Below are 15,384 nucleotides of genomic sequence, written 5' to 3'. Positions count from 1 at the left end.
ATTTGCAATGGATTTACACATCCAATGAGATTTGTTTTGAGTCCAGTACTCTTTCTCTTTGGGCTCTGTTTTTGGTCTCTACCAGGTAATGCCAGGATTCTCTGCTGTATCTTAGTTATTCCAAATTCTGCTTACTGCCTGTATGATAAGATGTAAAATTTCTTGCCTTTAGGTTTCTTGTGTTTTTAATAATGGAGATTATTTATTAAAAACAATAATGATGTTATTCGCCTCTTGTAATTTTGTGGGAATTATAAAATGAATTTGGAGGTCCCTGCTGTACAAGCCACTCATGCTAAAGAGCACACACACCATCAGCAGGGTATGACACACAACACAAATATAAGACACAAAACCCCAATTTCCTTGACTCCAGAGGTCTCTTTATCAGAAACAAACCCACCTCATCTTAGGCTGTGTGTTGTGTTCCTTCTTACAGAATATTGCATTTTTTCTCTGAACTCCATCTGTGGGGACATCTGAATGTGTGGCAGAACATTTTTTTTGGTCTTCTTTTAATTTAAATTTTAATTTAAATAAAACATTCCTACACAGGACTTACTCACGTGCCATTTGGCATTTTAGCCGATCCATGCTCCTGGAAAGTCAGGTCACGGGCATTTTCAACTTTAGGAGGTTTTGAATTACACTCACTTGCCTCTTTATTAAGTACAACTGTAATGCAAACTAAGAATCTGAACAAGGAAAAGGTGGATTTAAGTGACTTTAAATGTGGCTTCTTTGTGCCAGACTGCTCATCTATTGGAATTTTCATTCACAACCATTTCTAGTGCTTACAGACAGTGGTCTGAAAAAGAGAAAATTTGGCCCTTGTTGATGCCAGAGGTCAGAAGAGAATGGTCAGAATCAAATAGGCACTTGTTACAATAAAGGTGTGCAGAAGAGCATCACTTCAGGCTGCTGCTGGTGGTGTAATGGTGGGGGCAATATTTTTTTGGAACACCTTGGGTTGCCTAAGAACCAATTGAACACCGTTTGAACAACTTGACCAGGTGCATCCCGTTTTCACCACAGTGGGCCCATCCTCTGATTGCTACTTCCAGCAGGATAGTATACAATGTCACACTACTTTGAACATGACAATAACTTCATTCCACTCAAATAGCCTCCGCTGTCATCAGGTCTCAGTAAAATCAAGCATTTTTGGAGTTTGGTGGTGGATTCACATCATGGTTGTGCAGCTGACAAATCTTTGCAAGTGCGTGATGCTATCCAAACAACACTGACCAAAATATCTGAGGACAGGATGGACCATCACAATCTATTACTGTTCATTTGCATTTGTACATTATTAAAAGACAAAGAGCAGCTATATGTATACTCATCATATTCATCATCTTGGCTATATACAGGAAGAGGAAGGGTCAACATATTTTCTGACTTGCAGAGGGAGTAATGGGGCTGTGTTGATAGCATTATTTCAGTGATAGAATAATGGAGAAAAAAACCAAACAAACTGTCACACCAGTGCATGCATACTGTATACTATGTGTGTACTGACTGAAGTAACTCATTTGAGACATGGTATAGGTGTACTGTCAGCTGCTCTGGCTCTGGTGGGATTCCATTCTTGATTCTTTTCTGAAATGATCAGCGCGGATGCTGAACAAATTCTGTGGTGTAGGACAGGAACGTCAAAAACAACAGGGAGTCATTTCCAGTTATTTCTGTTTAATAATAGCAATTTCATTTTACATTCAAGTAAAAATAACTTAGATTGTAAATGTAAGTGCAATGTAAATAAAAGTGCAATGTAAATAAAATAAATATGTGGTGTATATATAAATAGAAAATTATCCTCCATTAGAGCTGCCACATTGCAAATCTACTGTGGAACAAAGACACCAGACCTTCCACGTTAAAATGTAAATCCTTGATTTGTGCAAGGCCATAACAGGGTCACTGTATTCTGAAATTCATTCACTGATCACTTTTAAATTATTACACATATTAAGGCAGTATCATAGCATTTAAATACTTAGCTTTCATTTAAAAGTCAAGGAAAAAAATACTTTAGACATTCAGTGTCAAACGAATTTGGTTTTCAAATCACTATGATGCACTATGAGCTTCTCTTCTCTACAGTAATGTCAGCCACACCATGAACCTGAGTGAGCTGCTTGCAGTCCAGTGAAGCCAGTAATTTACTCGGTCCGGGCAGTGTGGGAGTGAAGTGCTCGGTGATAGACACAGAGGCATGGCTGCCAATATCACTGTGGGTAAGACAGGAAATGACAGTGGCTGTCACAATAGGAAAAGACATACACTGCAGACAATGTAAATAAACAGAGACATGATATAAAGTGTATTTTTTCTCCTCACCCATAGGGAATCTTTTGGGCACTTAAGAGGCCGAGTCCTTCCACATGGAAAATCACTGCTTTCAGCACCTGTGGCAGGGGGTTCGTGAACAAAATCTCTACTGCTGTCTTCTCGCCTACCACTGCCTTCCCAATGGGCTGTGTGACCACGCCAAGACAGAAAACAAAGTCAGATATGTAATCAGAGTTAAAAAAAAAAAAAGATTAACAGTATTATTTCACTCAGAGTAGCATTTTTCTTTTACGGTGTTTCGCTTACCTTTATGATGAGGTCTGGCGTCCTGAGACGGAAACTAAACTGAGTGGCCAGGACCTGTTGTGTTTCTGAGACCCTGCCTGACAGCGTCAGCATCAGGGCAGCCTGATCAATCAGGTGGCCCTTATAGTCTTCATACTTCAGCGACCATTCCAAAACCCTTACTGTAAACAGTAAATGGTAATATTACAGGCGGTTAGTTTTTGTGTTCATCTGTCCTCTTCACTCTGATGTTAGATTATATGATTTAGGTTATATGAAGAGAGTTTACTAAATTTAAGCAATAGTTTTGTGAGATTAGTTACAACCAATCCCCAAGTGATCCCATCATCTTTCTGAAAGCTGTTGTGAAACCATCCACCCACCTTCATTGGGCAACATGGCCAAGTCTGTGTTGTCCTTTCGGACCGTGGCTTTGTGGACGCCCGTGTAGTACATGACTGCCGCCTGGCTGTGTAAGAAGACATTGCGCTGCTCTGAGCTGCTGTTTTGCACCGTGATGGTTAGCTCAGCATCTTCTCCCATGTTAGGATCTTTCCCGTCCATGGTTACCTCTACAGAGATGTCCTCTGCTGTGGGAGATGAATAGGCCTCTGCTTTGGAGCCATAGCGACACGCTGTCTCTACAGCAATGCGTTCCTCTTCAGTGCCTAAGAAAGACATTTGGGAACGACATTTGAAATGCCTCTATCATAGGTTTTGGAATCACTGTGACAAATTGTGAATGAAGTGTGTTTCGGTGTGCGCCCTTTTGTTTCATGATACCTTCAGCATGCTTATAAAGGTGTGTGATGTCACTGCGCTCATCAGAGCCAACAGCCTTGGTGCTGATTTTGTGGCCGACAACCTTTTTCTCACTGTAGATCTGACTGAAGGTCCCATCTGCATTCTTCATCCAATAGATTTTATCACTGTTGACCTGATGCACAGAGAGGAAGTTAGTAAATCAAGCCCTGAGCAGACGGCTGGCTTATTCGTCTGTAATTTGTGACATTCACGAACCTCAGCAAACACAAATGGACAGTCGTGTTTGAGGTAGACCTGACCATTGCGTACAGCTGCAAGGGAAGCGGGGCCGCAGCGGAAGGTGCCCTGGCTGGTTTCCTGCGGTGTGGCATCAACAGCTTGCCAGCCTCCGTAACCTTCAGGCAAGTCTGGACGAGCCATCCAGCAGTCGTTCCACACGTGAAAGTTCCTTCAGGGAAAGACTTTATGATCAGACTTTAGAAGCCACAAAACGGCATAAGGAGATGTGTGTTGCGTGCTGCTGCATTAAAACAATAGTGACAGAGCTCACCAGACGGAGTCGGCATTGAGGTGCTCTATTGGTTCCAGGTTCTCATCCAAGTATATGTCTGTCGTCAGGGAGACATCTGTATCGTGAGCCGAGCTGAAGTTGGATACAGTTCGACTGGGAATGCCCAAACACCTTAACACTGAATCACAAGGTACCAGAGGTCAGTGTCTGTGCAGATGAAACAGCCAATAGGAAAGAAGAGCTCCAAACAACATCTTACCAGTTGTGAATACACCAGCGAAGATCCAGCACTGGCCATATTTGACAGGCTTGCCACTGGTTTTATGGTATTGCTTCAGGATTTCTACACTTCCACTCCACACTGTGGGAGCATTCCCGTCAGAATAAACTCCAGACCAGTTTCCCTGCACAACGCCGCTGTCATCAGGGGCGTTGATCTAGATAGATGAAAAAAAAAAAGAAGCAGTTTTTGGTTGAATTCTTTTTTTCACATGCACCACCAGTCAAACGTTTGGACACACCTTCTCATTCAAATGAACAGGAAAGTACATATGGCAATTTGAAGCAATAAACTCAGTCCACAGAAAAATAGAAACTATCCTTGGAGTAGGGGTGACAGCATCACTTTTGCATATGACGTCTGCAGTGTCTCCTAGAAGTTACCTTTTATGCCTTCACATCAAAGTGAAAAGAAGGTGACTGACATGAACCGTCCTATGATGGATTTGCTGTCGCAACCTGAACGCTCATTCACTGATTCACCACCAATTATTTATTCACTAACAGGAACATGAGCAATTCAAACAACATAAATGTTCAGCCTTTCCCTCTGACAAATGTTGAAATATTTCACTGATTATTGAAAACTATCTACTGGTGCTGCCAGAGGAGAGGTCAGAGGATGGTCGAATTTCATAGCAATACATTTCACAGTGGCTGAGATATATCACTGAAAGAAATGGCAGCCCTGTGGTAACATTACGCAAAGGTAAGGAGATAGGCAGAGTTAGTTAGTTTTATTGACCATACCATAAAAGAAGTTCATATCAAAGGGTGGCGTTATGACTCTAAGATTTACCTATCTGGCTCTTCCCACCATCAAACTATTGAACTGGTAGGAAACGGGGGCAAATCAATTCAAAGCAGATTTATTTATATAGCACCAAATCATAACACATTTCCATCAAGGCACTTTACATATAGAGCAGGTCTACACCAGACTCTTTATAAGTTAGGACCCTTCTTTCACAAACAGGTGAACTTTTAGCACAACGGAGAGATGTACCAGACAAAAAGTCAAATGGTCATCTGCTGAGAATGAAAACATTCCACAGAAAATGATTCCCCTCTGTGGTGGAACGAGGGGGAAGACTTTGTGGTCATTGCTTCTCTACTTATCTGTGCCATCTTTACCGTCATTTTTGTCCTCTGGTGTCAAGACCTGCTCTCTTTTCTTTCTTTCTTGTGCCACCTGCTCTGAATACATTTTTCTTTGCCCACATACCAATCTTTGATTTTTACAAGCCCAGTCAAAACTGAGCTGAGCAGCAGAACTGCCTTAGAAATAACATCGATAATGACTAAAAGAAGGGTTTGATTTTGAAACAAATTTGGTTGGGCACTACATTTAGTGTGGCTCCATCTGAAGTGATAACTGACCAGCTCCGTGGGTTTCAACCAAGTGTCCACAGGAGGACACCTTACACTCTGCTCGGGATGATAAAATAATACTGAATGCAAACTCTCATTCACAGACATATTGAAGACAGTCACTGGCCAACTTAACCACCTTTGCCCAGAGCTAAATTTAACTCTAGTATATGAGTCCGATTTGTAGAATATTTCACCCTGCTAATGATGTCTAATCTCAGTCATCCTGTTACAGTATATTCCTTTACCATGGGTACCGGAGAATCATTGGATTTAAAAGTCATAGCTTTTAATCAGATTAATTGGATTTATATATTTATAAAATATTTCCTGATTACAATATTTTTTACGGCAACATTGCCTTCCTTTCACCCATGTTGCTCCCCTGTCCGTTGACAGATTTTAAAGGTCCCTGTACAGCGAGATTTCCATGTTTTGTTTTCTTTTTTTTTTTTATAATCCTAAAACAGATGTGGGCTCGATATTCCATCCCTTTCTCCTTATATATACCAGCCATCCCATCTGATATTGCACAAGACTGTGTTACACTGGTTTTTATAATATCATATTAACATTGTGAAAGGACTACTGTTGTCACAACAAAGCCACGATCGTCTGTGTAACCCTTCTGCTATAGCCCTGCACCATATCCAGTCCTCCTGGTCCCACCATCCAGCCTTGCAGAATCTAATTCCTCTGAGAGTTTATCTTAAATCTATAATTTTTTTGCCACTCAGACAGTCTTACACAACAGGCAGATCAGGTGAATAAAAGAGAGTTTTGCAGTCTCACCATGGCGGAGATGATTCGCACCACATTAACTGGGTCTCCCCAGCCAGAAGGAGGGGTTCCACTCTTTTCCAGGACAAAGATGCAGGCAGCCAAAATCCCGTCATCAAACTGAAAGCAAAACGGAAAACACGCAGAGTAGGTAAGGGAGGCCAGCCAGCTGTTACAACTTCACTTAAAAACACTGAGGTGGAAATTAAGACAACGCTGTCCACTCACCTGGCCATAGTTCCAGGTCCTCACTCCAATTTGATTCTCTGTGCCGTAATAGATTCGCCCTATTTCGTTCAGGACATACTCATTACGTTCATCTTCAGAGTTCATGAACACGGTGTCATCTGACAGAGAGAAATAAGAGACATGTTTGGCTCATCCTGAGCAGTAGGTGAGCAGTTCAAATAAAGCAGCACGGTCTCAGATACACTGATATGGCCTCATATACCAGTGTTCTTCATTAACAGGTGAAAAAAGACTGCTTTAAAGATCTGTGATAAGGTTCCACTAAGTTGGATTTTTATTGCACCGTCTTTATGACAGTGAGTCCGTGACGAATGAATCAGAATTTTTATTAACGACTCATCTTATCAAAGTCTTACTCTGCTCAATATCTGAGTATGTCTCTGCCTTCTACACATTTTCTCAGAGATGATAGCAGCTTTAAATTGTAGAAAAACATTGGAAATATTTCTCGCCTTTTCTGGTTTTATTTGATAGCTCAGCTTAGAGAGTGACCTTGTAGTCTCCTGTTTATAGGGGGCACGCTCTACTCACTATGCCACTGGCACCCACACTTTTTCTCTTTATCACTGATAGAAGGGAAGATAGATACTTCTCTGGTACTTGTCTTTTAAATGCTACCTCTCTCTCTAACCTACATGGCATTTTTGGAACATGTTGAAAATGGAAAGAAAATAAACAACACGGCTGTGTTCGATAATAAAAAAAAGAATAACAATTCAGTGGTTACTGCAATTTCTTAGCAATAGGCAGGAGAGACTGGGAAGTTACAGTTCTCAGCATCTTTACAATTTAGATATAACATGCTACTTTACTTTAGATATGCTAGCAGGTGGACAGAACTTAAATTTCCTGTCTATGCTTGCTATCAGGTTTTTAGGGTTAGGGTTAGGTTTATTATTTATTTATTTATCTATCAGGTTCTTGCTGGCATGACAATATAATATTCATTTTTAATCCTGTATTTACCTTTACACCAGGGGTTAAACAACATGTAGACATCATTGGCAGAGTCATGTGTGAAAACAGACTTCTTGGTGCTGTTACTTGTTTCCACTGAAACTTGATATTTTCCGATGACTGCTGAGGCTGGGGAATTAACTGACAGCTTTATACTTTTGTCTGTCTGGGACACAATGGCCGCCTCCCAACGATTACCCTTCAATTCCTCAACCAGAGGGATGATGACATGGGTTCCCTTTGACACTGTTGGCAGCGGCCCTGAGGAGGTGAGAAAAGACACAAAAAGAAGCAGATTATGATTGTTATCATAAACGCCACACCTGCATTCCTACATTGATATGTGTGTCATTTATCGTAAAGTGTGCACAGATAATACACCCACACACAAACACACAAAGCATGCCACAACAACTTCTGCCCTCAGCATTGAGAGACTATACGAGACTTTGCAGACTAGGCAGCAGGTTGCTGCTTTGCTTCAAAGTTAGTATACTGACTGAGGGGAACAATACTGATACCTATAGTAACTACACAGCTTCTGCATCCTGGTTGCAAAAGGACATACTGTAATCTTCTGATAACCAAAAGCCGAAATACAGAGCTTTCCCATCTGCGGTTCAATTCAATGACAACCCTCACTGGCTTTTTATCCTCTACACTTCATAGGTGCTGCTCTGTCTTTGTGTGCTGTGTTTACAAATGACAAGGGACTGAACCTAGTCATTGCAATTTCATCATAAGATGTTCAAAACCCATTATGCTCACCAAGAAATGGAAAATGTGTTTCTAAGCCAAAATATCCCCTTCACATGACACAATGACAGAGTCTTGAAAACAAATGGTTAAATATCCAAAATATCCTCTATGGGTCTTCATAGTTTTCTTTTTCACCAAAAGTGTGATGAGAACATCAAAATCATTGTTCCTGGAGCCAGGAAATTACTTTTCCTGGCAAAGAAATACGCTCAGACATGTATTATGTTGGACCTCTGCCAAAATCAACAATAAATACATTAATAAATTGATGAGACAATTAATGCAATTATATTCAATTAAATGAAATAAATGAGGCAATAAATCCATTCATGTAATTGAATTGCACTAAAACTGCACAAAAAATGAACGTAGGCATCAATTAATTGTTAAAAATGGGCCGTTTTTTTTTACATTTACATTCCCTCACACATTCTTTGTGTGTCTACATTCCTTCATACCTTTTTCACGTGCGTTCATTCAGCCATCTCCATTCATCCATACTTTTACATTCTTTACACATGCACATTGGCAGGAGCCAATCCCAGCCAACCTTTCAGGCGAGGGGCGGCGCACACCCTGGACACGTCGCCAGTCCATCACAGGGCCAACACACAAAGACAAACAACCACTCACACTCTGGAGTACCTGGAGAACAAACTCCACACAGAAAGGCCCCAGGCCCAGGAACCGAACCTGTGACCTTCTTATTGTGGGGTGACAGCGATAGACACGACGCTGCTGTGCTGCCCTCACGTGTACATTACTTTCTGAATTCTTTCATGCCAAACTGTGTCTTGTGCTGAACTTTCAGTCTATTGAGCATGCATGCATCGACTTTACAGGCTTCACTCCACATAACCAGCATCGAGAAGTGTTTCTTTTAAGACATATGTTGCCTGCAGAATTCTTGGAAAGCAAATGTCATCAGCCGTGAGGACACAGTCAGGGCAAAAAATAGGTGTGCCTTAATTAAGAAAGGCATTTTTTTTTACTGCCTGTAGTGCAAGTGCCATGTGTTTCGCAATGTTTTTGAATCTGAAATAGATTTCTAATGACAAGAAATCCAACAGTGGATTAGACAGTAAATTAAAACAGCTGGTAGCAGCACAAACACACCAGTTGTGTGTCCACACTCAGCAATTCAGTGCGGCAGCATATAGCTAGCTTTGTCAGGCTAGCTATTGGAAAAATCTTTCATTATCAGCCCTCAAACAGATTCTGCATGACAGTGCAGTGTGTGGATCACTCTGCCAAACTTTCATTCTGTGAGGTGCTATGAAAATTGCAGACTATCAAGCCATTAGTGGAGCTTTGACACATACAGCAAACCAGTCGAGCCATTCATTGACTTTCCTCTGAATTTAAAAAAGAAAACACCCAAAACTGGCAGATTGAGCTGTGATTAGGTTCATGTCATGAGTATGTAGGGAGGGGCACGAAGGGACAGCTTGAAACTTTTGGAACTGAGATATGAAGGGAAAAATGGAAACTTTCAGAGTTTGTTTTAAAATGTCATACCCACCATTTGGAGAGTGGTGAAATGATTTTCAGAAGAGCAAAAATTTGCATTATCTGCAGCTTCTATCGTGATCCTTTTCATTGCTGATGACACATGGCTTTTTAAAATCACTGTATAATTATTCATGATCACTGTTACACTGTGGACCTCAAAATGTGGATTTATTTCTTTCTCAAAAAATAACATAAATGGAACTCTTGTTTTGGTTTTTTAAAAAGCCCAATTTTGGCCACCTAATATACAAAACAGCAACCATACATTAATCTGTGCAATAGTACTAAGCAGTTGCAACGCAATTACTCTCTTCAAGCTTCACTCAACACAGAAAGCTGTAATTGTGAACCTGTAATGGTTTGTGTCTTCTCTGCTCGCCAGCACTCAACACAGAGGGAGCGGGAGGAGGGAGCAGAGATATAAAAGAAATGTGGGTAAATTGGCGGAAAACTGAGGTGGGGTTGATGGAAAATTGTTAGCAGATGGGATTTTGAATTAGAGTTGAGCACTATGACAAAACTTCTTGCTGGTCTTGAACCCATCTGTCCTCTGCTTCCTCACGCAACAGGGGTTTCAGTCATCGTATGCCGAGCTGCAACAGGTTTCTCAGGATCAGGCAAGCACACGAGTGCCCCTTTCTTCTTACCAAATCATTCATACCAATTCATACCAAATTGCCACACTGGAGGTGAATAAAGAGTGAAATAAAGAGTGGGGCCAAGCTCGATTTCAGCAGTTTCATGTGGAATTTGATTCACTCAAAGGCTTTTAAGCATTTAAGCAGGCTTTTAGGTATTTAAAAATGCGAGAACACATTACTGCATGGCTGTTGCCAGTAAAATCTTACGGACGGATCCAGAATGACCAGTGGTAAATGGAGGAGGTGGTCCACAGTACGTGCACCATAACTCTGCTGACTGAGGTCAGCAACACAGCTCATCATTAACTTTTCTCAAGCACGTTTTCAACCACTGCAAGCTCACTGTCTACATCTTTATAATCTTATTCTGGTTTCTTCATTTCATTCATTTTTTTACATGATGTCTTTGGACGCTGGGAGGAAACCCACGCAGGCACAGAGAGAACTCTCCACAGAAAGGCCAGGAATCAAACCCACAACCTTTTTGTTGTGGGGGAGCAGTACTAACCACTATGCCACTGTGCTGCTATCCTGATTTCTAATTCACTTACTCATCTTCATCCGCTTTATCTGTATCTGGGTTGCGGGGCTGCTGGAGCCAATCCCAGCACACACTTGGCAAGGGGTGGGGTACACCCTGGACAGGTCGCCAGTGCATTGCAGGGCCAACACACAGAGACAGACAGAGACCAACAACCACTCACGCTCGCATTCACACAATACATGCATGTCTTTGGACGGTGGGAGGAAACTGGAGTACCTGGAGGAAACCCATGCAGTTGCGGGGAAAGGACACAGACCAGGAACCGAACCAGCAACCTTCTTATTGTGGGGCAACAGTTGGCCCACAATAAGAAGGTTGTGGAAAGGAAAGGATGCAATTAAACTTTTGAATTCCCAAATTTTCAAACAATTTGTGACTAACCTGTTTTAAACTCGAGATGAAGTTTGTCAGTGTTGGGATTAAAAGGTCGAGACAGGGTGTACAATATGTGGAATTTCTGCCCTCTGCGAATAATGCAGTTTTCACTCTGATAGAGATCCGTGTGGTGCTCTGTGCGGTTCTCCCCAGATTTACTTTTCATCAGGTCCACTGATTGCACTCTCAGAAAGAGTTCTGTGAAAATAAGGACATGAGAGAGGAACGTTGGTATTTATTATGCGTGACAAACAACCTGATTGTGAACTGTATGTGAAGCCAGTTACCCTCAAGCTCGTCATCATCGGTCACAGAGTTATTTGTGCTGTCCTTGGGATTCTCGTCGCCAGGTCCTATAATCAATGTGTCTGTGAGGTCATCATCATTTGGCTTGGGACAGCAGCATGGACACACCTTCCACAGCCACTGCTGACAGGAGTTCTCTTTCTGACTCTTGTTTTCTTCTGCTTCTTCTGCTTCTTCTGTCTCCTTCTCTTTGTCCTCCTCGTATCCAAAATTAACAGTTGGGAACCGACCCAGTGTAGATCTGTTTCTTATTGACGTCATTTCTACAGGAATCCTGAGAGAAGACAAACACCCTGAGGAAATCTGGGGTTTTGGTCACGACTATGCTCTTATTTCCTTCTAAATTTCACCAAGTCTGCGATAGAGTTTGACATTTGACGTCTTTGAAAAAAAGACAAATACTCAGATGTGATCAGTATTTTTAGGTGTTTTTTCTGTGTAAAAATGATAGAAAGCTTGTATGGATGCACATGAAAAATCTGCCACCTGTGTTGCTTTCTCCTAGTTGATCAGTTAAAATGTTTGGCAGAGGAAGCATCAGCCGCACGTTTAAGGCTCTGTTAGATCCTGCTCAGTCAGGGAGTCTGATCATAAAAATCAGCATGTTTTAACACTTATCAGTGATGTCAGATGTGGGATACGAGGTGTTGGTGGTTGTGTTCACAGTTGTAATCTGTCACTGTGTTCTGACAAGTTTCTTAATTATGTTGCCCTGCCCCCTTTCACACAAGCTGACTGTTTAGCTCCAGGCTGGCGACACAAGAACCCTGAAAATGTTTGTATGAGACTGTCATTGGTTCACTGCAGTTCCAATGTGGAAATATCTCCTATAAAAGCCACCATATAGACATATCAACAAGGCCTGAGTCAATATCTTTGAGGATTTTACACATTCTGAGATCATACACCTGGTGGCCCAAAAACTACAGTAAAGTCAGTGGGAGTTTTACTGGTCTTCAACAGGTATCACATACCTGGACATTCAGATAACTCCTGATGACTTTTGGACCAGAATGCAACTTTTGTTCTTTTTGTTCTGATGGAAAATACCATCACTCAGTCATTTATTAGATATTGCCTCACACTGAATACTCCTGACCGTTGTTTTAGAAATTCTGATGCTTTTAAAAACTATTTTTACAACAACCCAATGGTGTTAGTCTTCTTGTTGCAAAACAACTATAAAGTCGACAAATTGTGTGATGGGCCACTGAAGAACAACTGACCTAAAAAACTATTCACTTTGGCAGTTAATGGAATTAATGTTTTGGATCATAGTGAATCTTCCATCAACTATATTTCCTCAAATGCCCTTTATCCTACTTTACCACATAAGTAGTCATGTTTAGCATGATGCAAAAACAGTCTAAAAAAAAAAAAAGGGATGAATTTTCAGTTCATTTACTCATTTACATTTTATGAAGGTATAAAATTAGGACACGTGCCTTCATGGATGAAAGGTGTGTAAAGACCACAAACTGATATTCAACAAGGTCATGGCTCCAAATAGGTCTTCTCTAATATCCTCCTCTGTTTGTCGGTTCATAGCATGTTGTGGGCCCATAAACCTCTCCAGGCTCCACTCCTCACATGATTGTTCAGCCTGCTTAAGCAGTGGCGTTGCACTAGAACTGGTATTTTCTGGAGAGACAACTTGTGTTTTCCCTCAAGCTTGTTGCTAACCTGATGTTCTGCCATATATTTGTGGTCTCCTAAACACCTGACTAGCATACCTAACTTGCACTTGCTATACACATGGGTGCAGCCCATCGCCAAACGGCCAGCCTGCCTCCACCCTCAACCTGCTTCACCTTTCAACTATTTTCTAATAAACATCTTAAGTAAATAAATATTTATCTTCACTTCACATCACTTGTCTAAAAATGTAAATTTAAATTGATATTTTTTGATTGACTGATATATAAAGAAACTGTACATCGTCTGAAGACATTTAGATGTCTTTAGTTATAACATAAATACCATTCGGGTTCAGTAAAATTCCTTACAACTATTTTAAATTAATTTTAAAAAAATGTGTGCGCAAAATCTAAGTTTTGCGCACACAAAAATGTTCCTTTAAGGCAGAAAACAGGAAGGATACAATTAGAGCATGTCTACAGCTCAGTTGTGTGTGTGTGTGTATGTTTGTAAAAACACAAACTGAAGTGCTTTTAGAGCTCTTAACTAATGAGATTGGAGTGGCATCTTTCAGGTGAACAGCCGCAAGGAGCCTCTTATTATTTGCCTTTGCCTGCCTCTTCTTTACCAATCACACCCTGATTACACTACACAACTGTGATACAGTGAACAAACAGCCTCAGATGAAGCAAAAACAAGACTGACAAGTGAAGGTGACAGCGGACAGAGACCGAGGATAGTAGAAGTGAACAATGTCCCCTCCCATCTCGGGATTGTATGGCACATTCACTGTTGACTGACAAGGCTGAATGGGGCTTAAAAAAACAAAGAGCAAAGCCTGTGAAATATGCAAACAACTAACGTACTATCAAGATTCTCATTGCTGAGAGTTAATATTCTCATGCGATGGAGCAAGTCGGAATACATTCGGATTTTATGCCATTGGTTAACAAAACAACAAATGTGTGTTATCATTATTTCTGTTGCTAACTACCAGAAAGTGCGACGTTCTTGCAGTTAATAAAAATCTCAGTTACTTCCCCCTGAGAGACAAAATAAATGTCTGAGCGAAGTTTCATGTCAGTCCATCTTGTTGATCTTTTTCAGCCTGGAATAATTTGATGAATCAACTGAAGGGCCACATTGTTAGATACACAGTTGAACCAGTTATAGTTCTAGTTCAGCCTTCTTGCCAAATCATCTCCAAATTACCACAAATATGATAACTTGGTCGGCTCAGTGAATTTTGAAAGTTTGCTGCAGGTGTTTGCCTCCCAGCCAAGAATGTGACAAGCAGTTAGAGGCCATCAAGAGTCACAAAATATACTGCAGCAAAGTTGAATGTTTCCAGAAGGGTGATGATACAGTATGCAGAGCACAGCTACACACATGATCCATTTGCCGAGAGCCTTTTAGGCTATTAACAAACCAACAAAGTCACTTTCACAGAATCTAAGCAGTCACAAGGATTTAATTTACAATACTCACCTTGTACTTTAAACCAGAGCTAAATTTTCTTTTTCACAACAATCTGACTACTCCAGTTAGATATTTCAAAAAAACCCACATATTGTATTTTATACTTTGATAGCTTCATGCAGTTGTGAATTAAAAAAAAAAAAAAGTTATTCTTGCAACAACTCAACATTAAAGACAAAGTATGACAGAGTTAACCTGGAAGAAATAGCAGTCATTTAACTGTAACCCCGGCATGGTAGTAGGAAAGTAACTTTAATGTTAAATCAAATGTTTGCAAGCCTCTTTACATTCTTACAAATGTTATAATTCATCATCAGTCTTCATCATCAGACTTAGATCATCTTAATGACATAAAGTCATAACTATCAAAGCATATATATAGTCACAGAACTATCAGCCTAGATATGGACAAGAACTGTGAAACAACTAATTCAGACTCACTCAGTTTAGTGGCAGGAGACGTGAGAATATGCAGACTGAAGGAAGAAACCACTGCTGCTGCATGTTCAGGCATCCTTTAAATAGTTGAGTACGGTGAGGACACGCCTTCAGGGGCTGCATCACACACCGTATTTGTTCAAGGAGAACAACTGAAATATTTGGGTTGGGCACAAACAAAACACGATATTTGCAACAAA

At 40.8% G+C, this 15,384-nt stretch overlaps 1 protein-coding gene across 1 annotated transcript; it reads right to left on the bottom strand.

Annotated features, from left to right (window-relative positions):
• Positions 1-1,681: 1,681 nt before the first annotated feature.
• Positions 1,682-15,233, bottom strand: LOC115041839 (protein-glutamine gamma-glutamyltransferase K-like). The gene is made up of 14 exons (XM_029499677.1): positions 15,188-15,233; positions 11,611-11,903; positions 11,330-11,521; positions 7,502-7,753; positions 6,515-6,633; positions 6,299-6,406; positions 4,116-4,293; positions 3,896-4,034; positions 3,601-3,793; positions 3,364-3,517; positions 2,964-3,248; positions 2,602-2,762; positions 2,344-2,480; positions 1,682-2,234 (listed from the first exon to the last, which is right to left on the bottom strand). The coding sequence occupies exons 2-14, from the start codon at positions 11,888-11,890 to the stop codon at positions 2,084-2,086; spliced, it is 2,349 nt and encodes a 782-aa protein (XP_029355537.1). The 5' UTR covers positions 11,891-11,903; positions 15,188-15,233; the 3' UTR covers positions 1,682-2,083.
• Between the last annotated feature and the right edge of the window lie 151 nt (positions 15,234-15,384).

Source organism: Echeneis naucrates, chromosome 4, assembly GCF_900963305.1.
Source record: "Echeneis naucrates chromosome 4, fEcheNa1.1, whole genome shotgun sequence".
Taxonomy (NCBI): domain Eukaryota; kingdom Metazoa; phylum Chordata; class Actinopteri; order Carangiformes; family Echeneidae; genus Echeneis; species Echeneis naucrates.
The sequence above is the reverse complement of the archived record's forward strand: the minus strand, read 5'-3'. Positions and strand labels throughout refer to the sequence as shown.

Coding starts and splice junctions, on each gene's coding strand:
- LOC115041839 (XM_029499677.1), bottom strand. CDS start 11,890: ATGACGTCAATAAGAAACAGATCTACACTGGGTCGGTTCCCAACTGTT. Junction 6,407..6,514: donor GGACCTGGAACTATGGCCAG/GTGAGTGGACAG, acceptor TTTTGCTTTCAG/TTTGATGACGGGATTTTGGC. Junction 4,035..4,115: donor CGCTGGTGTATTCACAACTG/GTAAGATGTTGT, acceptor CTTGTGATTCAG/TGTTAAGGTGTTTGGGCATT.